Below are 26795 nucleotides of genomic sequence, written 5' to 3' on the forward strand. Positions count from 1 at the left end.
GATCCACCCGCCTCTGCCACTCAAAGTGCTAGGATCACAGGCGTGACCCACCGTGCCCAGCCTGTGATACTTAAAGAATGAATGGTGATGCATTTATGTTAACTGGGATAATACTTTTCTTTCAAGCAGTTAAGGTAGTTAAGGAGAACTGTATGTTCTACATTTCATGATTCCATTATTATACATCGTACATGCCAAACTTATATAAAAGCAAATATAAAACAGGACTGTCCTATTAGGTGACATCTCTCTGTTGGGTTCCAGGGTTAGGAAGTAAAAAGGAGTGGATAAAGGTAAAAGGGAAAGCCACATTCTGACATATGGATTCCTCAACCTCAAGTGAACAACACTTGACATCAGATTATTAAATTAACACATTAAGGTTAACACATACGTGGTTCTTGACAAATCAGATTTGTCAAGTGGTTATTTAAAGCATGAAAAAAGCACATCAACAAACTGCAACCCTAACCAAAACAGCAATGAAACAATTTATCTCTTGCAATCTGCCCTACATGCCTAATGAGGTACTCTGTATACTACTTTTTTTAATGAGCACAATGTGGCTATTTACTCTACATGAAAAAGGTATGGTATATTATACGCGTCTTCTTCCTAGTTTCAGAAAGAAAAAGTAAAATATACCTAAATAATAGCTATCTTTAAAATCACATAACTACATGTAATATACTACCGTTCTTCCTTGCCAGCCATTGGCCTCCCCACCAAATACATACAGTAAAAGTGGTAGAGCAACTACTACCAAGTTTATACTCGCTTCCTTTAATACATTCAATTCCAATAGTTTTTAGAACACAGTAACAGTAACTAAATCAATTTATTTAAAAAAATAGCTTTTTGAAAAAAACCATAAAGTTTAAGGCAATAATTTAAAACAATTTGTAAGCAATGTTAAGACTAGTAGCATTGGCAAGTTAGGAATTTTAGAAAGGGACTGGGAAATTATTTGGAATTTTATTATTATTCATCATTATTGTAATAATTTCATCATTTTAACTGATCAGCATATTAATATTAATACCTACGAAAAGTTACCATATTTAACACAAAAGAGAAAAACACATTTTCTTCTGGCATTTTTGTTTTTCTTTTTTTTGAGATGGAGCCTCGTTCTGTCATAAAGACTGGAACGCAGTGGCACAATCTTGGCTTAGTGCAACCTCTGCCTCCTGGGTTCAAGCGATTCTTATACCTCAGCCTCCCGAGTAGCTGGTATTACAGGCACCCACCACCACACCCAGCTAATTTTTGTGCTTTTAGTAGAGATGGGGTTTTACATGTTGGCCAGGCTGGTCTTGAACTCCTGACCTCAAGGTATCCGCCTGCCCGAGCCTCCCAAAGTGCTGGGATTACAGGTGTGAGCCACCATGCCTGGCCTTTCTTCTGGTATTTTAAAATGGAATAGTAGGGTTAAAATAAATATGGTCAAAATCTTATACAAAAATTCCTCAAATTATTATGGAATAGTGAATATGCACAAATAAGTGGAAAACCGAAAGAAATATATCTTGATCTGATTAATTACAAATGAAAGGAAATCATACGTGGCCCTGATAATATTATAATGAAAGTCATATTATAAATTTGCCACTGGCACACCTACCTTAGATATTTCTGCCTGGTTTCACAATACAACAGTTTCTAGACAGCTAAGTGTTGTCATATAACACTTGGAGAACATTTTTACCACTAACTCCCAACCGGAGAATAATATTATATGGCTTTGAGTTAATCTTTAAGGAATCATTTAATGAGAAATCCTATACCACCTCTATACCACAAAGATAGGATTTTCTGTGCTAAAATTTTACCCGTGTGAGTCATTTGTATAATCTGTGATAAGACGTCCCAAAATTATTATCAGAGTAACAAGGTTATTATAAGAGTAACAAATAGGAGTTTTATGTCTTCGCCCTGCTGGTCTGTGATATGCATAGTCTTACCAAAACATAACCAGTTCTTTGAAAAGAGACTCAACTACAAAAGTATAGATAATATTCCCTGAGGAACAAAATTAATCCATAGCAGGAAACACTGGGACTGGGTTATTTGCAAAAAGAATGCATTCCTAATAAGTAAACTTTTAATAGAAAAATACAAACTATTTTTTGAAAATATTCTAATTTTTTCATAGGAAAAATATAAACGGGATAGTTGATTGAAGAATGTTATCAGAGAAAAGAGAATCAGAGATTCTCAAAAGGATAGATTAAATTCAGTAACCTGATTCATACCCTTGCCAATATCTATTCAATGATCTGCAATCATCTGTGTGTACATCTCTAGTACTTTCTGGAGTGATAAAATCTTTTATGTCCCAATCATTCATTTTTTAGACATCAACTAAGGTAAAAGATTAATGCTGTTTTGCTTTTTAAAAGCATAGTTCAAATTACCTTTTGCTCATTAATTTCCATCAAAGATATTTATATGAGCTGATTTTCAGCCAGTTTACCCTTTTACCTTGTTTCCAAGCCATCCTAATGGCCAACAGGGACTCTGTTCACTAATGACAGATCACAGTATTTTATTTTATTTATTTATTTTGAGACAAGAGTTTTGCTCTTGTAGCCCAGGCTGGAGTGCAATGATGCGATCTCGGCTCACTGCAACCTCCGCCTCCTGGATTCAAGCGATTCTCCTGCCTTAGCCTCCCAAGTAGCTGGTATTACAGGCGTGTGCCACGATGCCCAGCTAATTTTTTGTATTGTTAGTAGAGACAGGGTTTCACCATGTTGACCAGGCTGGTCTTGAACTCTTGGCCTTAGGCGATCTGCGGGCCTCAGGTGATCTGCCCGCCTCAGCCTCCCAAAATGCTGGGATTCAGGCATGAGCCACTGCACACGGCCAGATCACAGTATTTTAGACCTTATCTTTCCATCCTCTATTACTACATGCCAATAAAAGGTGTGAAACTGATGAGATTCTTGATGTCCTGGTAAGGCAAACAGGCTGTAGATATACTCTCATACTGTAAGTATTTGAGTATGATATGCATTTATTCTGGTATTAAACTTATCTCAGTGGTACTTTCCATTTCATTAACTGTCCAAAATTATTTTTTCCAAAATAATTCTGAAAAGTGGGTACATCTTTCTATGGTAAATGAAGAGATAGCACATGTAATAACTGGGCAGGTTTGTGAAGGGGGGCCTCTTCTTTCGATAATAACCTATGCTGGGCATCTTCATGCTTATGACCCACAGATGTGAATGTTGTTGGGAAAAGAAAATTTTGAATAAACAAGCAGACACCACTATGCTTTTCCTATCAAAGTGTGAAACACTAATCAAGCTCTTGACTAATATCTTCACCCTTACAATGGAGTAAGCTTTCCTTGAGGAAACTGGGCCAATAATGAGTAGGTCACATATAGGTTCCTAAGAATAGCTTCCTTTCCTCTCTGTTGTTTCTCAATTATATAGATGTCCCTTTTTACAGCTTTTATTTAATAACAAAAGTCATTGTTACTAATGTCCTTGAAAACCTAGAAGGTTGGAGAGAGGCGTGTTAGGAGAGGAAGCAGTTGGGCCAGGTAGTAAGTTAGGAAATTCAAGCAGCAAGACTAGGCTATAATGTTCAATGCCTACAGTAATCTGCATTTCTCAAAAGTAACACCTAACATGAAAACCCAGATTTGACTCCATATTTGATACCATCACTGTCAACTTTTTACAGACCTGCATGGCTAGCTACTTACCTCTCTTTGTCTTTTGGAAGAGGGCTGATACTAATCATATACTAGTACTCAGTATCGTTTTTGCAAACGAATGCTTATATTATCCATAAGCCATTGGAATAAAAAAAAATCAGAAAGGTGAAATCATAAATTGATCTTAAGGCTCAACACTATAACTCAGAGGTGTCCCATCTTTGGCTTCCCTGGGCCACACTGGCAGAAGAATAATTGTCTTGGGTCACACATAAAATATACTAACACTAACAACAGCTGATGAACTAAAAAAAGAAAAAATCACAAAAAAATCTCATAATGTTTTGAGAATGTTTACAAATTTGTGTTGGGTTACATTCAAAGCCTTCCTGGGTTGCATGTGGGCTGTAGGCCAGACAAGCTTGCTCTAACTCCTCTTAGTTATTTCACTCTCCATTAAGACATTAGCATGAGTCTGAAGTAGCTAGTATCCTAAAGAACTCTAGGATTAGGCCAGTTGTGGTGGCTCATGCCTGTAATTCCAACACTTGGAAGGCCAAAGTGGGAGGTCTGCTTGAGGCCAGGAGTTCAAGACCAGCCTGGGCAACATAGGAAGGCCCTGCTTCTACAAAACATAAAAATGATCTAGGCATGGTGGCGCATATCTGCAGACCCAGCTACTTAGGAGCTCCAAGGCAGGAGGATGGTTTGAGGCCAGAAGTTTGAGGCTGCAGTGGGCTATGACTGGACCACTGCACTCCAGCCTAGGCAACAGAGTGAGAGCTTATCCAAAAATAAAAAAATAAATAAAAAAAGAACCCTAGGATTAGAATAGGCCCAAAGACAAACCAAACCAAACAGGAGAAAAGGGAGTAAAAGGGCCCTACAGAAGCCTTTTGTCACCAAAGCCTTGTAGGACTAGAGGGCCGAGTACATAGTAAGCATTTGAGAATGTGTATGGACCCAGCACGATGGAATTACAGTGTCACTAATCGATTTTTACCATTTTTTCAAGACAAAGAGAAACAAGTACATTTTTAGTACCATCCTTAAATGCAAAAGAGGTTATCTGTTGTTTGAACTAGCTTAGAAAGAAGTCGTGAGGTAATATTTTGGCATGTTAGTTTGTATTCAGCTCTTAGGAAGTGATTTATACTTTCAAGTATTGCACCAAAGCACTTAAAGAAATTTGTCATTAAGTTGGTTGATTTGGCAGGAAGACACACAATATAAAAAATACTTGCCATATAAGGAGAGGGAGCATTGTCATCTGAAACACTGTAGAATGACACTTCAACTGGAAGAGTCAAATGTGTGGGGCAGAAAGCACCACTTGCCCCTACCTCGGCAGTAAAACCATCAACAATGCCGAGAGGATCTAAACGATAGTTCAAGACAGATTCCTGGAAGACAAAATAATTTTTATAACTCAATTTAAAAAGCTAACACATTCATTTTTTTTCTATTTAAAGAAATATACACTTAGCCTAAAGGCAGAGAAGTGATAAAAAGAAATATATTACTAAGCTTTCTAGCACTAGAACAGTGGTTGTTACCATTGCCATGTCCTTATTTCTGCTTTTCATCTGACTTGAAGTCAACTCCATCTCCCATCAGTCTTCTACCATCCTACAACAGTTTGTTCTTCTCTCAGTATTCCAACTCACACTGAATTCTCCTGCAACTTCAGCATTAGTTAGGCCTAATTATTTACTATGTTGTTTTTATATCTGTAAATTTAAAAATATGCTCTATCAGAGCAGGTATTTACCCCTTGCAGTGCCTATTCATGGTGCTAGGCACAGAGAAACACTTGAAAACCTAACAGGTTATATATGGAAGTTCCATTAAAAGATGAAGTCAAGCACTTATAATTCTAACCAAGAAATAATTGCTTCTCTTATAAATACTGTAGTATGTGACAAGTTTTATTTTGTTTAATTTAAAACATAAAAACATGCATTTATAAAAAGTTAAAAGTACAGAAATAGTACAGAAGCCCTTATCCATCCCTCCCCCCAGGTCATTTAGTGAGATAACTACTTTTAACAATTTAGTGGTTATCTTCCCAGTTATGAGAAACATATAAAACTTTTTGCAAGCTTTATTTTATATACATATATTAACACATATATGCATACATCATGAAACGTGAGTAGCATTCCTTTAATTCTTTGAAAAGAAATGCTACAAAGCCTCATGATTCTAAAAGTTTGTGTAGTCTAAATGCGAAATAGTGACATATCAGCAATTCTAATCTCCTGATCAAAAAGATAAAGCCAAATGACCTGGGTCACAATCAACCTTCTATATCTCCTTTTTGCCCTCTAATCAATCCAATCCATATCCTGTTGATTTTACCTCTCAGTCTCATGGCCTCATCTCCATCCCCACCACCACCACTATCCTAGTGACTTAGGTGATCCTCATAACCTCTCCTCTAAATTAACGCTACATCTTCTAATTAGTCTTTCTATCTGTAGTGTATTCTCTGTAGTACTGCCAGAGTTCTTTTTTTTTTTTTTTTTTTTTTTTTTAAGGCTTATAGTATCATCTACCACTTAAAAACTTTGTTTCCTGCTGTCTATAGGATGAGGTCAACATTCATAGCACAGCACTTAAGCTCCACCATGCCTCTTGTTTCATCTCTCCCAACATGTACAGAGTCCCATGCTCCAGCTCCAGTTGATCCTTTCCGACATCGCCATGCTCTTTTACATTTGCACATGTGCCTTTGCACATGCAGTTCCCTTTGTCTAGAGTCTCTGATTCCTGCACAAATTTACTCGGCAAATTCCTTCTCATCTTTTGTGACCAAGCTCAAACGACAGTTCCTCAGTAAAGCTTTCCTCAATCCCTTTTTAGCAGAGACAGTAGATATAAGTACTAGGAAACTTCTATTACAATGCTAATTACTTGAGTTTATAAATTATTTACCCTCCTGGGTAAATTATATGCCCACCTTCTCCAGTAGACAATAAACGTCTCTAAGGCAGGAACTTTATCATTTAAACTTTGTATTCCTAGCACATAGTAAGTACTCAACTATGTTTCCTAAATAAGAAGTCCATTCTGAAGATGCAAAAAATTTTCATAGGAGAGGCACATACAAAAATGTTTATGGATTAAGGCAAATGACCAATATTAGTTGCTGACTCTATCTGAGATAATTTAGATTTTTGTAAATTTAATATACAAGCATATATGCGAGGCCCCACTCAGTGCAGTATGGCAAGAAAAAAAAAAAAAGGCATGAAAATAAAAAGCCAAAACTATCTGTATTTATAGAGGACAAGATTGTCTACGTAGAAAAATCCCAAGGATTATTTTTAAAAATCTACTGAAATTAATGAGTTGAACAAGATCACTGATTTTTTATAGATAACACACACATACATTCATTTAAAAATACTAGCAATGAACAATTGACAATTTTTAAGTTACAATATCCCAGAAAACATGAAATACTTATGTATACATCTACAAAAAGATATCAACAATCTGGGCTAGGCGTGGTGGCTCACACTTGTAATCCCAGCAGTTTGGGAGACTGAGGTGAGTAGACGGCTTGAGGCCAGGAGTTTATGAAAAGCCTGTGCAAACACAGCAAGGCCCTATTTCTACGAAAATTTTTTAAAAAATTAGCTGGGTGTGGTGGTGCAAGCGTGGAGTCCTAGCTATTCGGGAGGCTGACGTGGGATAAATGCTTCAACCCAAGAGATCGAGGCTGCAATGAGGTATGATCATGCAGCTACACTCCAGCCTGGGTAACAGAGAAAAGTCCCTACCCCTATTTTTTAAAAAAAGATGTCTGAGATATGCATGCTAAAATCTATAAAACACTGATGAAAGAAATAAAATAATATCTAAATAAATAGATTTCATGGACTGAAAGACTTTATATTTTTAAGATGTCAATTTTCCTCCAATTGGTCTATATTAAAGTAAGCCAAACAAAATCTCAGCAGGCTATTTTGTGGAAATAGACAAGCTGATTCTAAAATTTGTATGAAAAAATAAAGGAGCTAACATAGTTTAAGCAATTCTGAGAAAAAACAATAAAGTTAGAACTCACATTACCTGATTTCAAGACTAGAAAATTGAACATCCATATGCATAAAAAAGGGAACCTTGACTGCACACCTCCTATCATGTAAAAATCAACTCAAAATAGATCACAGATCTAAACATATGAGCTAACACGAACTTTCAGAATAAAACAGAAAAAAAGCTTTGTGACCTTGGGTTGGGCCAGTGGTTCTCACCCAGGGGATATATGGTAATATATGAAGACATTTTTGGTTACTAGAACTAGAAAGGGGGGTACTATTGGAATCAAGTGGGTAGAGGCCAGAGATTCTGCTAAACATCCCACAAAGCACAAACAGCCCTTCAGAAGAAGTATCTAACTCAAATATCAACAGTATTAGTGTAAAGAAGCCTTGGGCTAGGTAATGTTTTTTTAGATTCAACATCAAAAAGTAAGATTCATTAAAGAAAATGTTACTAAATTAGACATCAAAAAACTTAAAATCTTTTACTCTTGTAAAGACACTGTCACAAAAATGTACAGCCAAACTTCAGACTTGGAAAACATATATGCTTATTTGGCAAATAAGTGCAGGAAAAGAGGCTCAACATCAATAGTCATCAGGGAAATACAAATTAAAACCACAATAATTAAGGTGAAAACGACTGATCATTGCAAACACTGGCAAGGATGTGGAAGAACTAGAACTCTCATACAATGCTGATGCAAATTAAAATGGTATAATCACTTTGGAAAACAGCCTGGCAGTTTCTTAAGAGTTAAACATACAGCTATCCTATTACCTACTCTACTCCTATTCTCTTCTCTTCTATTCTTTCCTCTCCTATTCTGGGTAATTACCCAAGTGAAATGAAAATTTATGTCCACATAAAAATTCATACACAAATGTTTATAGCAACTTTATTTTTAATAACCCCAAACTGGTGACAACCCAAATGTCTAAAATCAGGTGAATGAATAAACAAACTGTGGTCTATCCATACAACAGCATTGAAAATGAATGAACTCTTGATACACAGGACAACACAGATTATCTTAAAAAAATGACACTGAGTTAAATAAATCCACAAGCCACCCCCCTAAGAGTAAATACTATGTGACTGTATTTATATAAAATTCTAGAATATACAAGCTATTTTATACTGACAGAAAGCACTAAGATTCCCTCCTATAGGAAAAATAACTCATTTCCAATGGTTGTACTATGCTGGACTGAACTGACTGAAGAAAATCACAGGACAGATGAATTGAGGATGACAAGGTTTTGCAGTAGAAAACTCTAAATCAGGGGTGTCCAATCTTTTGGCTTCCCTGGGCCACAGTGGAAGAGAACTGACTTGGGGCATATGTAAAATATGAATTGTCTTGGGCCACATGTAAAATACACTAACACTGGTTGGGCATGGTGGCTTATGCCTGTAATCCCAGCACTTTGGGAGGCCGAGGCAGGTGGATCACCTGAGATCAAGAGTTCAAGACCAGCCTGACCAGTATGGTGAAACTCGTCTCTACTGAAAATACAAAAATTAGCTGGGCATGGTGGTGTGTTCCTGTAATCCCAGTTACTTGGGAGGCTGAGGCAGGAGAACTGCTTGAACCTGGGAGGCAGAGGTTGCAGTGAGCCAAGGTTGCGCCACTGCACTCAGACCTGGCGAATAGAGTGAGACTGTCTCAAAAAAAACAAACAAAACAAAAAACAAAAAAAAAAAACTCTCTCTCTCTCTCTCTAGATACATATACATACACATTAACAATAGCTGATGAGCCTAATAAAAATCACAAAAAAAATCTAACATTTTAAGAAAGTTTATGAATTTGTGTCGGGCTGCATTTAAAGCTGTCCTAGGCCCCAGGCTGGACAAGCTAAATGGTGGCAAGAAAAGGTGACTATTAGCTATTAGACTATTTGGGTGTTATTCTATGTCCATGTGTTTCCAAACTCCACCTAATGCCCCACAAATAATGTCTAAGGATGATGATTTCCCCCAACAACATTACAGGGATAAGACTTTTCCCTGTTTTCACTAAACAAGTCTAACGTGTCATTTTAGTTACTCAAATCTAACCCCATCTTTTATTGCACAGAATGTCAAATTCACTAAGCCGAGGAAATATCTTCTGTAATTTACTTAAGAAAACATCAAATTCATTATAAATAAGACCTATGGGTTGGACAGTCTCAGAGCATCTCTATTTCTTCCTTAAGTCACTTGAAAAATGTATGTATATCTGCACAAATAGAATCCTCTGAAAAAAACTGTGTACTGATTTTTAACTATCTTCCCTGATATGGTTTGCATATTGTCTCCCTCAAATCTCATGTTGAAATGTAATCCCCAATGTTGAAGGTGGAGGCCTGGTAGGAGCTATTTTGGTCACGGAGGTGGATCCTTCACGAATGGCTTGGTTCCGTCCTTGCAATAGTAGGTTCTTACAAGATCTGGTTGTTTAAAAGCATATGGCACCTCCTCCCTTGCTCTCTTGCTCCTGCTCTCACCATATGATTTGCCTGCTCCCGCTGTGCCTACTACCATAAGTAAAAGCTCCCCGAGGCCTCATCAGAAGCAGATGCCAGCACCATGCTTCATGTAAAGCCTGCAGAACTGTAAGCCAATAAACCTCTTTTCTTAAAAATTATCCAGCCTCTGGCATTTCTTTATAACAATGCAAAAACAGCCTAATACATTCCCTTTTCTAAACTTTTCACATATCAGACTGCTTTCTTTTTCACTTATACATTTTTTATAGTACATGCCTCAAAAGTGGCAATAAAAAAAATTTCTTGTAGTACAAAGGCTGCAGAGCCACCTGACCCTCACAATGGCCTATGCACTTTTAATTTGATGACAAAGAGGAACAGAGAGCTTGACATCTTTGAACTGATACCTTGGAAGTGACATGGAAAAGACTTACTTACCATGAAATATCTTTTCATTCCCACTAAAACTTTGAAAGATAGCTTCACTAGTAAAATAGTTATAAAGCAAATGGTTAACATACCAAAACACAACTCCTGTAAAACTATCTTAAAAACACAAAATTTTAATTATTTTCCCCTAAAAAAACTCACCAGTTAAAATCACTTTAAAAATGTCATTTATACGTTCATGTTTAAGGTTAAGCTGATTTCTAATTACAGACAATTGAAACCCATGATTTCTACTTGACCCCAAGTAAAAATATTGGGAGTAAACATATCAGAAATCTTTATTTGAATTTTTAAAAAATAACCTTGTTACTTTAGAATAGCTGTAGATTTACAAAGAAGTTGCAAATAAAGTACAGAGAACCGTTTGGTTTTGTAAATCAACTTTCCTGATTATGAAGAGGCTGCTAATAGTCCTTCATTATTTTCTCTGGGTCCTAGACCCAATTTTACCAAGTAAGAAGATGTAGCCAAATCTATCCTCCTGGCTTAAGTACCAGATTCCTCAATCCAACCTGATTTCACCAGGTCTTCTCTTCTTCACTACCAGCTACCCAAATCTAAGATGTCAGTGCCAACAATTCTGACTTTCCTTCTTGTGAAAATAAAGTAAAAAGATAATTTCAAGGCTTGAAAAAAGACAATTATTTATTTCTTTTTCACAACCAAAGTTAAAGACATAAAATGACATCCTGGAACCTAGGGTATAAAATTTTCATTTAAAAAACAGTTTCAAAGCACATTACCTCAAAATTTCCTAGGAGACTAAGACTTGTTATAGGTGGAGCACTAGAACTCAAAAACGGTTTTTCATGAATATCTTGATCATCTTCAATGTTTAAACATGGTCGAGGACTATTAGAAAAACAAATCAGCAAAAGAACACATTAGCCACAATACTTTACTTTTTTAATCTTGACACAGGGTCTCACTCTGCTACCCAGGCTGGAGTACAGTGGCACCATCATAGCTCATTACAGCCTCAAACCCCTGGCTTCAGGCAATGCTCCTGCCTCAGCCTCCCAAAGTGCTGGGGATTACAGGTGTTAGCCACCAAGCCAAGGCACAATATTATTTACTTTTGTACAAAATTAGGAAAATCTGAACAATCCTACTCAAACTACCATATTAATGTTACCAAATTTTACAATATAAAATTTCAAGTTTAAAATTCCCAGATTTTATTATCTTTGTTACAATATTTTATAAACACACATACACACATCCTAAAAGATTTCGAGGTAGAATTTAGAACATATCACATAGTGGCATCTACTGGAAATAAATAATAATTCAGACTTCTATATCAATCTTATTTTCAGTTAAGTATGAGAATACAAGGGCAAAATTGTGTCACTAAAGAATATAATCAGAGTATTATTTGCCAACATGGAAAAAAATGGCCAAGGTTGTTTTTTTTTCCCCCCTGAAAGAGTGAAAGGTAGTAGAGGTTAGTAACTAGAAATATATAAAACCATTTAAATGTTAAAACCAATGTAAGAGTTCATTATGATGACCACTATATAGTTGCTACTCACTGCCTTAATTTCTTCCACACTCATCCTTAATAACTGTGTGTGTACATGGTATCATGCTGTAAATAAGATCCCTGTTAAAATTCTGATTTTTAGAATCAACATTATTTATTGTTAAATACCAGAATTTTGTGAAATTCTGTTTGAAACACACAAATGAATTTTGAGATAAATACCTTCTAGATGAGAAGCTTTTCAGATGCAGTAATGAAGAATCCAGATCAAAGCAACCTGATTGTGTTTTTCTCTGAGGAACCTAAAGTCAAAATGATCATTTGTGATATTAAAAAAAAACATAATTTCTTTCTTGAATTGATAAAAGAGTTTTTAAATGAAATTTAAGCATATCTTTCAAATACTACAACTTCTCCTATAATAGCTTATTTAAAATCATGCTGTTCATTACATACTGTTCTTACTTTTACTTTATTAACTAGTGTTGAAAAAACAGATGATTAATAAAAGCACTTTTACTAGGTTTTGATTTTTTAAGAAGCAGAAACAGTTCTTCCCAAAACCTGTTTGGAAAAACATGGAAAAAATTGCATGGAATTCCAATATATAGTATAAAGAGTATTTTGCTTTTTTATATACTTCTCTATTTTTTTGGGAGGTGGGAAACACTTCCAACTTTAAAATAAAAAGGAAAAAAAACAAAAAAAAAAAACAAAATAGAGATAGGAGCCTGAGGTCCCGCCAGCACTGCCCACTCTTTGCCCATTCCACCTACCGCAACATTTCCAAGAATCCTATGTTTTACAGAGAATAGATTTGAAAAGTACTACACTCCTAGGTTTTCAACCATCGTTGTATACCAGATTACATTTAAAGCAAAACACCACCTAGCTCAAAATATCCTAAAAAAAAAATACCTAAATGTTAATTAAAGGCAAAATCATATACAACATACAAGTTAGACAGTTTTGTTTCTAGAATATTAAATATGTGTACCTGACTCTCTGGTCTAATTGGTGACTGAAGAGACAGATGACACTGAAAATTTAAACCACCTCAACATTTTGGAGAGCTGTACAAGTGCACCATGTTATTTACTGTAGTCAGAACTTAACTGTGAAATTTTCAATCTAAATCCTCATGTCTTCAATTCTGCAAAGTTCTCTACCTTCATTTCTAATATTGCGTTTTCTTATTCTATTTAGTCCTTCCTTTTAAACTTCTACCAGACTTACATTGAACATCTCATTCTCTTTTCTTTATGGCTTTTTCGTGTTTTACTATTTCTCTTCCTTTTTGTGCTTCATTCTAGGTGCTTCCTAAATATTTGTCTACCCACTCACAAAATCTCTATTGAGTTGATCCTAGTCTGCTGTTTATTCATCTGTATGCGTATGCAAGTGTGTGTATACACTTCATGTATTTTTCATATCTAGAATTTCTATTTAGTTCAAATCCATGTTCTTTCATCTAAATTCCCTATCTTTGCCTTCATTTCTCTCCCAGAACACTTTAAACAGTTTTTAACTATCAAGTTGCTCTGATAACAGAGTTCCTATACGTGAATCCTTCCATTTCTTGCTCCTGCTGATTCTTTTAAGGTGCTTTGTAATTTTTTTTTCCTCTAAAGTCATCTTCAGTAAGAGGTATCTTCCATAGATGTGGGATAGTTTCATGTTCCCCTACTAATACTAAATGGATTTCATGGGTTCTTTAGTTTTTATGGCTATTTCTTAGCTAGACATCTCTGAATCTCACAGGTAGCATAAATTCAGAACCCCTACTATGTGTGGCTTAGATTTAGGTACAATTTCTTTCGGGTGCTTCCTTTTCTCCCATGTACTCCACCCCTGAGTAAATAGATGGATATTTTTTTCCCCCTCTCTCATTTAGAGAAGGCCAGTCTTCCCTGTGCCTGGCTTTATGAAGAATCTGGTCTCAGCTAAGATTGTTACAGACTTGCAGCCTTGACTCCTGTCTCAGCAGGGGCATTGAACTCTAGTGCTATTTTAGGTTCAAATATCCTAGGGGAGCAAAATTTGACCCAGGTTACTCCTTGGGAATGTTTCTTTCTTGCTCTTACACAACGTTATGCATTTGGAAGTTATTATACCTCTTCCAGCATCTCTGTGGGGGGAAGGAGCAAGTGTCTTCCTATATTGACTCAGTCCACCGTATTGACCAGAAGTCTGTGGTGCTTTTTACACTAGCAAGACGCTGAAAATTTCTTCCCTGATCTCTTGGGCATTTTAAATCACGTCACAGGTAGGTCAAACATTTGGGGTTTTTATTTTAAAATGGACAAAAAAAATCTGAACAGACGTTTCTCAAAAGACAACATGGAAATGGCCAACAGGTATATGAAAAAATGCTCAATGCCACTAACCAGAGAAATGCATATTAAAACCATAAAAAGATGTTGTCTCACTCCAGTTACAAAGACTCCTATCCAAAAGACAGACAATAACAGATGCTGGCAAGGATGGAATAAAAGGGAAACCCTCATACACTATTAGTGGGAATGTAAATTAGTATAGCTGCTGTGGAGAAGACTATGAAGTTCCTCAAAAAACTAAAAATAGAACTACCATATGACCCAGCAATCCCACTGCTGGGCATATATCTTCAGGAAAAAAAAGGGAAATTAATATATTAAAGAGACAGCTGCACTCCAATGTTTACTACAGCACCATTTGCAACAGCCAAGATATGGAAGCAACCTAAGTGTCCATCAATAGATGAATGAATAAAGAAAATGTAGTATATACACAATGGAATATTATTCAGCCACAAAAGGAATGAAATCCTGTCATTTGCAACAATATGAACGAAGCTGAAGGACATTATGCTAAGTGAAATAGGCCAGGCAAGAAAGACAGATATTCCATGTTCTCACTCATATGGGGGAGCTTAACAAAAACAATTGAACTAATGAAGATAAAGGGTATAAGGATGGTTGCCAGAGGCTTGGAAGAGTTGTGAGGAAGCAGGGATACAGTGGGAATGGTTAATAGGTTCAAAAACACAAACACTGTTGGATACAATGAATAAGATCTAGTATTTGGTTGTATAACAGGGTGACTATAGTTAACAATAATTTATTGTATATTTAAAAATAAAGAGTGAAATAGGAAGGTTCCTAACATAAAGAAATGATAAAGGCTTGAAGTGATGAATAATCCATTTACCCCGAATTGATCACTACACGTTGTATGCCCATATCAAAACATCACATGTACCCTATAAATATATACAACTATTATGTACCCATAAGAATTAAAAAAAAAAAAAGCAAAAACCATTTGGAATTTTTTAAAAGTTGGACTTTAATTTTTCTAAAATAGAAGCCTGAGGTCCATGTTATACATTTAAATTCTGCGTCTATTGTCCAATTATTTTTTGTACACAAGATACTGTATTTTTCTAGTTACTAAAAAACACATACAACTAAAAATACGTTTGTAGCAAATTACAAGGATTTTTAGTTCTGCTACACAATTTACTGCTTACCTCAAGTTTAACTGAAATGGTAGCCATACCAACTAACTACTGACTGCTTACATGCAAGAGGGATGAGACTAACCATCCTCACAACACTAAGGTAGACATCATCATCCTGATTTACATATGAGGAAACTGAGACTCCAAGAGATTGTGTTGCATAACTAGGGGGAAGTCAATGTGACTCCAAAGTGATGCTTTTAACCACTGCACTCAGATCTGTAAATCTATTTGTAATTGAGGAGTGGAGAGATTTATATGTCTCAAGATGATTAAGTGAAGGGATTCCAAATCAAAAACAGCAATAGATTTAACTTGCAGATGACCCAGTTAGTGGTATCAGTAAGATAAAAATCCACTTGATGGTTTTTGCTTTTTTCACATCTAGTAACAGTTAAAATGCTAGGCAAAAGAATTTCAGAGAAATATTGTAACTCTAATACATTTCATTTTTATTCACATTTTTGTCTTTCCCTGTATTATCACATAGCTGTTAAACGTGTGGTCAAAAAATAAAATGTTTCATAACTGGACATTTAAAGATATTTAAATTTTTTTCAATTAAAATTTGAATGAAATTATTTGTAAACCTTTCAGATGTGTGCAAGTTCTAAGCACGAGATAAGAAAAAAAAAAAATGCTTACAGGGCTTGAAAGAAGAGGCAAACCAGTTTGAGGATGAAAGGCTCTGGTTGAAGTTCCATCCAAGGAATGAAAATTATGTTTTCGCCAGACATTTGAATGTTTCAGTGTAGTCCTCTGTTAGGAAAATAATTAGATTTTAATTGTAATATTTAAATACCATTTAAAGAATTTGGACAGCTTTTTCATTTTTAGACTCATTCCTAATACATTCTGAGGTATTGCTGGTGAAGTTGGTGATACACAAGTGGGATATCCCTTATCCAAAATACTTGGGGACTAGAAGTGTTTAGAAGTTTGGATTTTTTTTCTGATTTTGGAATATTTGCATCATATATACTTTACTGGTTAAGTACCCCAAATGCAAAAATCCCAAATCTGAAATGTTCCAAAGAAAATTTCCTTTGAGCACCTTGTCAGCAATTAAAAAGTTTGGGATTTTGGAACATTTCAAATTTGGGATGCTCAACCTGTATATCTACATCTTATGTTTACACACAATATATATATTTCAATTGGAAAACAATGTCTAAAATGGTTATTGCAATATGCTGAATTAAGTTCTAAAGAAAACATGTCCAAATGTAAATGCCTTATATGTTCATGTTTGTTCAGAATTTATCATCTAGCAAGCTAATATTTGATTATTTCAATTTGTGAAAAAACTACTACAGTAGTCCCCTCTTATGCTTAGGGGATATATTCCATGAACCCCAGTGGATGCCTGAAATCACATGTAGTACCAAACAATATATATATATTTTCCTATACATATCTATCCTAAAGTTTAATTTATAAATTAGGTACAATAGATTAATAATAAAAAAAATTATAATAATATGACATAATAAAAGTTATTTGTGAATGTAGTCTTTCTCTCTTTCAAAGGATCTTATTGTACTGTACTCACCTATTTTCTGACCTGGTTGACCATGAGTAAACTGAAACCATGGAAAGGAAACCATGGATAAGGGGCGACTACTGTACTCACAGGAAAAATTAGTATAATGTTAGTATATTATATAAATACTAGTATAATGAAAAAATATAAAACTATGTCAATTAAAACCATTTTCAGATGATATAATTTGGTGGAACATCATACAGAAATATAAGAAACACTGTAAATTTAAAATTATATATAATGCAGTCACAGCACTATGTTTTTGATATTATACAAGAAATAGGTTAATTCTTAAGGACTGGACAAGTTTATACCCAAAGATCAGAAATTCATAAAAATTACATGAATAAGAATTATAAAAGACTATTCTGGGTCTTGGCTCTACCATTTATTAGCTTTGTAACCTGGGCAAGTTATATAATTTCCCTAGCTCAAGGTCCTCATTTGTAAACTGGAGTTAGTAAAAGCACCTAATCTCATATCAAAGTGAGAGGGATTAAGTAAGTCAACATGTGTAAAATATTCAGATGGGGCACACAGTAAACTGTTTATTATATTTAAAACAGGTACATGAAAAAAATGAATTTTAGTGGGCTTGAAAAATACCATGGCCAGGGTTAAGCCTCCCTATTAGATAACAGAATCAAAAGAACTGAATATTCTTAAGGCCATTGTAGGTTTTTGTGACATTTATGCTTTTAGAAAAATGGAAACTAACATTTGATTAAACCCCATGTTAGGGCGAGATCTTCTGAAGAAAAATATAAACTGGAAACATGGCATAATTTTGAAATGTCCAGAAAAACGAATTTGAGTGATAAAAAAGACAAACCAAGGTCATTTAGACTTGGATTAAGGTACTTAAGAAGAAGTTTTCCATATAATTGAGATACTGCTTGGAAAAATAAAGGAAAGTGAAGCCTAATGATTTTTAGAAATTAAAAGGTAGTTTGGTAGGAAATCAAATAAAATGAAAATAACTTAAAATATCTTTTATGTATATAGTACATTAAGGACTACAAAATATTTATAAATTGTTTATCACTGCTCTAAGGCAAAAGATATTAATCATGAGTCTTGTAAAATTGAGGAAACAGGTTTTTAGAAGTAATATGACTTATTTATGGTCACTCAAGGACTAAACTGTGAAGCCAGGACTAGAACTCAGGTGTTTTGACCAGTAGCTTGGTGATTTCCCTATAGACATTTTGAAAGTCATTAACTGATCAATGGCATAGCACAATGGGCACACCGCTAATATTGGGTTGGACCTGCTAACAAATAATACATTGAGCTAATACAAATTTGATTTCTGACTCTTGTTTACACTCCCAGAATTGTTTGTAAGTGCTGAAATAAACAAAAAAGGGCAGCAGGAGGGATTAATTTGTTTTCTCAACAGGAGGGAAGAACCAAGGACTTGTACAGTCCACAAATTTGTCCTTGATTATTGTCAGGTAGTAGAAAGGAGCCTGGATTAGGAGTCAAGAGACTGGGGTGAGGGTGCCAGTTGAATCACTAAGGACTTTGTACAGCTACTGGTATGTCAGTTATTCTCTTTGAGTCCCAGTTTCCTCATAACTGTCCTACCTGTCCCATATGGTGAAGTACCACAAAGAACCAAGTATCCTATTAGGTTTGTGCAAAAGCAATTGAGGTTTGCCATTACTTTCAGTGGCAAAAACTTCAATTACTTTTGCAGAAACCTAATATGCAATATAACTGAACGTTATATACAAGCAACATACAAAATCCTAGTAATATTTTATAAATATTATATAGTATTCATTCTCTTGACATTACAGATCACATATTAAAAAGCTGAATGCTTCTGTTTTTGTTTTTTTTTTTTTGGTTGGTTGTTTTTTTCCTGTTTTTGTTTTTTTGAGACAGGGTCTCACTCTGTCACCCAGGCTGGAATGCAATGGGACAATTATAGCTCACTGCAACCTTGAACTCCTGGGCTCAAGTGATTCCGGCACCTCAGCCTCTCAAATAGCTAGGCCTACAGTCATGTACCACCATGCCTAGCTAAGTTTTAATGTTTTTTTTTTTTTTTTTGTAGAGACAGGGTCTCATTATGTTGCCCAGGCTGGTCGCCAACTCCTAAGCTCAAGTGATCTTCTGCCTTGGCCTCCCAAAGTGTTGGGATTATAGGCTGTGAGCCACTGTGCCTGACCTGGGTGCTTCTGACTAGAAGAAAAAGAGGCCTTTAAGATGGGGGAGCAGGCAGAGAACAGAGCTAGAAGACCTAAATAATAGACCTAACACCTCATGAAAACAATTACTGTCCTATTAACAGTTTTAAAAAAAGGTACCACTTCCTAGTTTTTAAACAGCCTGATCTTTATTTCCTCCATTTACTTTCTGTTCTTAGGAGAGTGGGTTATTTGCAAGGATGTTAATACTAGTTCTGTAGGTTTATTGCTGTATCAGATTGTGTGTCCTATAGATAATGGAACCTTGGGACTTTATAACTAGATCTCCTGTGAACAAAATTTAAATCATAACAAATATTTCAGAATTATATTTGACATATTAGATGTTACTTACCAATACCTCTGTATTTTTTGGTTGCTCACACGTAGACAAACAGTCTTGTATACTTGTCTGAGAATAGTTTTGGGATTTTTCATTAGTTGGATCTTCTTTCTTATCCTGTTCATTTTTTAATTGGTCTGACTTTTTACATTTGAAACCTTCATTATCTTTATTGAGATAATTCTCTATGCTATTAAGTTGAGTGTACTGCTCACATGTCTTAGGCCTTTTTGAGTCTTTATTTGAGGACATGCTTTCATATTTGTTCAAATATTCAGACATTTCCAACACAGTAACTTTTATTTTTGAGTCATTTTTCTTTGAATCATTAGATTGAAGATTGCCAAAGAATTTTGGATTATAGTTCTCATTTATTATTTTTTCCTTATACTTATTTGTACAAATCTGTTTGTCAATACTGCTGCAATTTGAATACTGTTTATCAGTTCCATTGCTCATTTCTTGCTCCTTAAATCTGCTTGTCAAATCTAAGTTATTTTCTTTGTGCTGAGACAAAATTGAGGAAGTCGACAAACTAGAACTTTTGTTCTGTGTTTCCTGATACGTACTTTGGATGATTTCACTAGGATTGTTCTGACACTGATTTCTCGTTTGACGTTTCAAAGAACACTTTTCTTTACTATTATTTTTAAAAGAAGTAAAACATTTATTAGATACTAAGTTTTTCCCATCACTGGTATCTCCTAACAAGGAACATTTTGTGTGAGAAATGGAAACTGAGGACTTATCCTTAATTTTCTTCAACAAATTTTTGTCTTCATATGAACTCCTAAACATTTTAGATGCAACCGAACTGGAGTCATGCATGTTGAATGACGGCCGGGGGATATGTGATGCTGTTGGATCAATGTGCTCCAAGTGTTGAGCAATCCTTGCAATAACATCTTGCCGCTCTTGGAGTAAAGAGCCTATCAAAGGATTAGTCTCTCCAACAGGCATATGAGAAGAAAAGTCATTAGAAATACAAGTTGCACTTCGAGAAGTTTCTGGTTTTAGTCGAATTTTCCCCTCATTGCTGTCTTCTGGGGAGGTAAACTCTGGATTACCAAAAGACATGGAGAAAGTTTCTTTACCTTTTCCCACATTCTCATTTTCTTGTGAAACACGGGAAAGTTTTGAATGGAGTGAACTAGACTCTTGAGTATTAAATGGATGTCCAGAAACATGTGAAGTGCTTGGATCACAATGAATCAAATGCTGGGCAATTCTTGCAATGATTTCTTGCCGCTCCTGAATTAAAGAGCCTATTAAAGGGTTAGTCTCACCAGCTGACTGCCAGAAACTCTGGCGGTTAGAGACACTGGAATCGACCATTGAAAATGATTTTAAAGTTCTCACTGATGTTTCATGTGATTTTGTATCGCCTATACCACTAAAGCCCAGAATATTGGCCTGAGATGTCCCATGGTCAGATTTACTGCCAGTGCCTGGATACAGTTTGACGTTTTTGACAGCTGCAGTATATTCTGGACTTGGGCCACTTTTTGCATGTAATACACTTTCAGGTGCCATGGTCCAAGTTTGTTTGCTACACAGACGCTGTGAACTGTTTGTACCACATTGTTCTGCTTCATTTGGATTACGGTGCTGATGGGTTTTAAGTTTATGTTGTTGAATTCTTTTCTCATAAAGGCCAATATTAGTGTGAATACTGCAGGTCAAGACTGGGTAATTAGATTGTCTGGGCAAGGACTGAACACTGACTTTCAAGGCAACATTGTGAGAAACATTAGGAACAGGAAACACATGCTCAATTGGAGTCTGTGAAAAATTCCACTGTAGGTCTACATCAGCAGCACTGATTCTAGAATCACACAGAAAAATACTGTATTAATGGATTACAAAGGTTATATTCTTATTATTTTATATTATTGTAAATGTAAAGCAGTCATACACTTATTTTTGTTTGCATTAATTACCACTGAGGTTTACTTTTAGCCATTTTACCATGCATATAATTCTGATAAAACCAATGTAAGTAATACAATAACTTATGCTTGGAAGAGATAACCTTTTTAAGACCACCAGATCACTTAAGCATTAAAGCTCAAGAACATTATAATTTAAAAATATTTGTTAAAACAGAAAAAAAGTACTTTGTAATTACTAGTACATAAATGGATTCAGCTAATTTTATTGTGCAAGGTGATTAAGAGATACCCTATCTCATGGCCATTTGCCTAAAAAGCCAATTAGCTAAACAGCTAATTGTTAACAGCCTATCTGTTAACATTATCCAAGATGCCAAAAATTAAGTAAAACACAGAAATTCAGCAGCCCAGAAAACTTTTCTACTTTATAATAGTAGCATTAAGTCCATTGGTTCTCTAAAGTAAGCTTAAAAGTTCTCTTGATATTATTCTATATCAAATTTAATACAACAAACAAAATTCATACTGATTCAATCTAAATCTCTCTAACTTGTTTTGAAAAACCTCAGTAAATTTTATCCATTTATATTTAGAATTGAAGGAAATAATCTATTTAAAAGGTAAAATACCATTCGGTTGCTAACCAAGGTGTTTGAATATGCACTGTCCTTTTTTTTTTTTGGCCCTAGACATACCTGTAGAGAATATTTCGTGGAATAGCACCATGAGAAACACTCAGCCATGCACTTAACTGAGAAAAAAACACAAATGACCGGACAGCCAACAGAAGTGTCTTCTCTTCAATAAATCGGTCACCATTCCTAAGGAAAGTAACAAAGCATAATTTAAAAATAAGCAAGTACAAAATGACTGAATTTTAGAATGGCACAAGCTGACATCCATAAACTTATCACTCAGGATTTGTGCTTTGAAGAGCATAGGAATGCACTTACGATGTCACTTGAAGTCACAACTACTAAATGTAAGTACTACATTTACTCATATTTAGTGCCAAATATAAATAATATCTCAATTTTATTACATAAATAGAGGAATTAAAAGACATGACACATTAAAATAATTTATAGCAAGTAATGGAAAACTTGATTTACCAAGAACAACTCTGAACTAACGTTCAACAACTTACTGTCGAGGAACTGGCTCCAAGATCCATCTTTCTAATAATAATGCATCTTGCTTAATTGCAGGATCATTTAGATCAATACCCTCTGTGGTGGGCCCATCATCGCTGTAGCAGCAGTCTGGTAGTAGCATCATTTCCACCATGACTGGAAGGTTATTCTTCCACAACAATGTGACCTCAGACCTAGTTCGTCTGGCTTGGCGGCACTTAGAGAAAATGAATATAAGCAAAATGTCTCAAAAACTCACCTAATTTTGTATTATAGAAAATTATAATTGTAAAGTAGACATCTGTATGAGAAATGAGTCATCTATTGTAGAGCTTTTGCTCAGAATGCTATCTAGGTTTCCTCATTTAATAATGGATCTATGCTAGTGAGCTCTAGAGTGCAATGATTAGTACTGAACATTTATTTTATTTTATTTTTTTTGCGACTGAGACTCACTCTGTCGCTCAAGCTGGAGTGCAGTGGTGCGATCTCGGCTCACTGCAACCTCCGCCTCCTGGGTTCAAGCGATTCTCCTGCCTCAGCGTCTCAAGTAGCTGGGATTACAGGTGCCTGCCAGCATGCCGGGCTAATTTTTGTACTTTTAGTAGAGACAGGGCTTCTCCATGATGGCCAGGCTGATCTCAAACTCCTAACCTCAGATGATCTGCCTACCTTGGCCTCCCAAAGTGCTGGGATTACAGGCATGAGCCACTGTGCCCCGGCTGTACTGAACATTTGTAATGCAAATTTTCTTGAGGAGTGTATCTTTGCTTTACCTTGTGGAAAAAGAACTGCTATATCCAATGTCTGACAGGCCTCTGAGTTGGCCCAGCCTTGACTACTTTATTAATTTCATCATTTCACAGAAAAGATTACTTCTTAAATCTGAACACCAAAATGTTAAAAACTCATTTTCATTAAACACTCAAAATAAACAAGATCTTTTTTTTTGAGATGGAGTCTCACTCTTGTTGACCAGGCTGGAGTGCAATGGCATGATCTTGGCTCACTGCAACCTCTGCCTCCCAGGTTCAAGCAATTCTCCTGCCTCGCCTCCTGAGTAGCTGAGATTACAGGCACCCGCCACCACGCCCAGCTATGTTTTGTATTTTTAGTAGAGATGAGGTTTCACTGTGTTGGCCAGGCCAACCACTACGCCTGGCCTCAAAATAGACAAGATTTTTAAAGTTTAAAATTTTGGATCACATTTGAGAAACTAATAAGTGCGAGAAAAATTCTTAAAGCAAATTGTATGCTACCTACACCAAAATATTTTGAACAATGTTACACAAAAACATTAACAAAAAATATCTTCCCATTAAAAAAAGGAATACAAAAGAGAAATTGGTTAATGTGGGGTAAATAATCATAACAACATCAATTTACCAAATGAATAACAATACAAAGTGGAAGAGCCAGGGCTGAGATTCTAAAAATAAAGCAGGCCGGGCATCATGGTTCATGCCTGTAATCCCAGCACTGTGGGAGGCTGAGGAGGGCAGATCACAAGGTCAGGAGTTGGAGACCAGTCTGGCAAATATGGTGAAACCCCATCTCTATGAAAAATACAAAAATTAGCCGAGTGTGGTGGCACGCACCTGTAGTCCCAGCTACTCAGCAGGCTGAGGCAGAAGAATTGCTTGAACCCAGGAGGTGGAGGTTGCAGTGAGACAACATTGCGCCACTGCACTCCAGCCTGGGCGACAGAGCGAGACTCCATCTCCAATAAATAAATAAATAAATAAACAAACAAACAAATAAATAAATAAATAAAGTAAAATCCAACAGCAGAGATAGTCTTAAATCCAGCTTATAAGATGGCAGGTATGAAACCGGGTGCCCACCTCCCCAGTGATCAGCAAAACTACCTGCAGTGCCTTCAAGAGCCTTATTTGAGAGCCAAGTTTATTAGCTATGGTCCAGGATTTGGATTTTTTCCCCTTTATGATTATGATCAATTTTACATTGAAATGTGATAATTATAATTGTAATAAAATAAAGGTGATGATGAACATAAACTAGTTTATATAAAAGATATAAAGCATTCAACACAAGATTCTCACCTGGGCCAGCTTGTCACTACATTCATGTTTGGTAGTTACTGGGTAACAAGACTGTGCTGGAGGGCAATGAAAGCTTTCTGTTCGACCTTTTACAGAACATTCAGGTGTTCGTCCTTCTGTTATCAGCAAGGCCAAAGAGACCAAGAACTCCTCTGCATCATATTCAAAATATTCATCCAGAGTATCTGATATAAAAAAAGGGGCAAAGGGTCCTCAATTTAATGTACTCTTAATAAGAACTCATCTGGTCTGCCTAAAATAACTAATGTCACATTACACATTTAAGAATATTCATTTAACAAAGAGTGAAAATAATAAAATAAAGACAATCAAAATATACTAAACTCTTGATTCACAAACTATATAGAAGTGAGGAGATGATGGATAATTCCAAATTCTAGTTGAACTGGTTAAAATTATGGAATTGTTTTTATATAAACATTAGTTAAAACACTGAAGGTTTAGAAATACATTATCATCCTATAATAATAATAATAATTATTATTTTTTTGAGACAGAGTTTCATTCTTTTTGTCCAGGCTGGAGTGCAATGGCATAATCTGGCTCACCGCAACCTCCACCTCCTGGGTTCAAGTGATTCTCCTGCCTCAGCCTCCCAAGTAGCTGGGATTATAGGCATGTACCACCATGTATGGCTAATTTTTGTATTTTTAGTAGAGATGGGGTTTTGCCATGTTGGTCAGGCTGGTCTCGAACTCCCGACCTCTGGTGATCTGCCCGCCTCTGCCTCCCATAGTGTTGGGATTCAGGCATGAGCCACTGCGCCTGGCCTATAATAATTATATTTTTGGGTCACGTGTGGTGGCTTACTTTTCTAATTAAAAAGTAACACATTTTCTGAGAAATTTATAAAATTCATAGAGTAAGACAAAAATAACTCATTATTCAGAGATATCTATTTTAACTTTATAGCCTATAATAATTATATTTTTGGATCGGGTGTGGTGGCCAAATATATATATATTTGGATGCCAGGTACAATAGTTTTTCCACACAAATAATCACTAATAGCTAAAAGGTTAAAATGTCTTATGTCGTATTTTTACCTAAGATGTTCTATTGCTAGTATTTACATATTAGAAAAAGATACAGATCCACTCCATGTTTCTTTTTCTCTCCCCCTCCCTTCCTTTACTAGTTCCTTAGTTTCACAGCACTAATTCTGTGACATGAAAATTCATAGTCATGAGGTCCTCTGTGCTTTTACTATATAGTAGTAACAATTGCTAAGGAAGAAATGCTATAATTATCCAGCAGCAGCACAAAGCCTGATTTGCAATATGTGGAGTGTGGTATTTTGGTTATTACAGTTTCAAACAATCTAATCTGTAGATTTTTTTCATGTAGTTATGGTAATTTAAATATTTCTCATGCGTGCTCATAGTTTTTTAACAGTTAATTTTAAAAACTGTTAACCTGCTATACGATTCAATTTGTTGTAAAATTTGTTGTACAAAAAGTTGCTCTTATCTCTGCCAATTAAGCAACAAATATTTCAAGTGCCTATTATACCTCAGGTAATAGGGGGACACAGTCATATGTACATAGTTCCTAGTTTTGAAACCTTTGCAATTCAAAGAATTTTAAAAACAAACAGAACAATGCAGCATGAAATGGGAAGAGAGAAGGTGAATTTGAGCAGAGATTTCTTATAGAGAAAAGTATGCAAAAAGAAGGACTGGAGCCAGATTATGAATAGCTTTGAAGGGTATGATGAAGAATGCTCTTTTCTAGCTTCAGGAAGGCTTATCAGGAAAGGAAGAAGCCTTGAAGTAAACTTTATTGAACTGGCATTTTAAGACCATTCAGAAAAGTTTCTCTAAAGTGACCATTTGGAACATATAAAATGACAGCCAACATTTGGTAATTTATCACTGTCAGTTCTAAGTACTTTCTACATATCAACTCATTTAATCCTCAGAGCAGCTCTAGAAGGTGAGGACTATTACTTCTATTTT

At 35.6% G+C, this 26795-nt stretch overlaps 1 protein-coding gene across 5 annotated transcripts in view; it reads right to left on the reverse strand.

Annotated features, from left to right (window-relative positions):
- The window catches only part of FAM214A (family with sequence similarity 214 member A), a 98478-nt gene that overhangs the window by 8267 nt on the left and 63416 nt on the right, over window positions 1-26795 (reverse strand). For all 5 annotated transcript variants that reach the window (XR_747780.2, XM_030930370.1, XM_010361378.2 and 2 more), the window contains exons 3-10: window positions 24817-25001; window positions 22768-22970; window positions 22316-22441; window positions 19741-21553; window positions 16287-16400; window positions 12362-12441; window positions 11397-11505; window positions 4918-5076 (exon numbers count right to left, since the gene is read on the reverse strand). Coding sequence is in view for 4 of the 5 variants with exons in the window: in XM_030930370.1 (XP_030786230.1) it covers window positions 4918-5076; window positions 11397-11505; window positions 12362-12441; window positions 16287-16400; window positions 19741-21553; window positions 22316-22441; window positions 22768-22970; window positions 24817-25001 (2789 nt within the window). In the remaining variant the exon portion in view is untranslated. The remainder of the gene's footprint in view (window positions 1-4917; window positions 5077-11396; window positions 11506-12361; window positions 12442-16286; window positions 16401-19740; window positions 21554-22315; window positions 22442-22767; window positions 22971-24816; window positions 25002-26795) is intronic.

This window comes from Rhinopithecus roxellana, chromosome 5 (assembly GCF_007565055.1).
Source record: "Rhinopithecus roxellana isolate Shanxi Qingling chromosome 5, ASM756505v1, whole genome shotgun sequence".
In the NCBI taxonomy this organism is placed as follows: Eukaryota; Metazoa; Chordata; class Mammalia; order Primates; family Cercopithecidae; genus Rhinopithecus; species Rhinopithecus roxellana.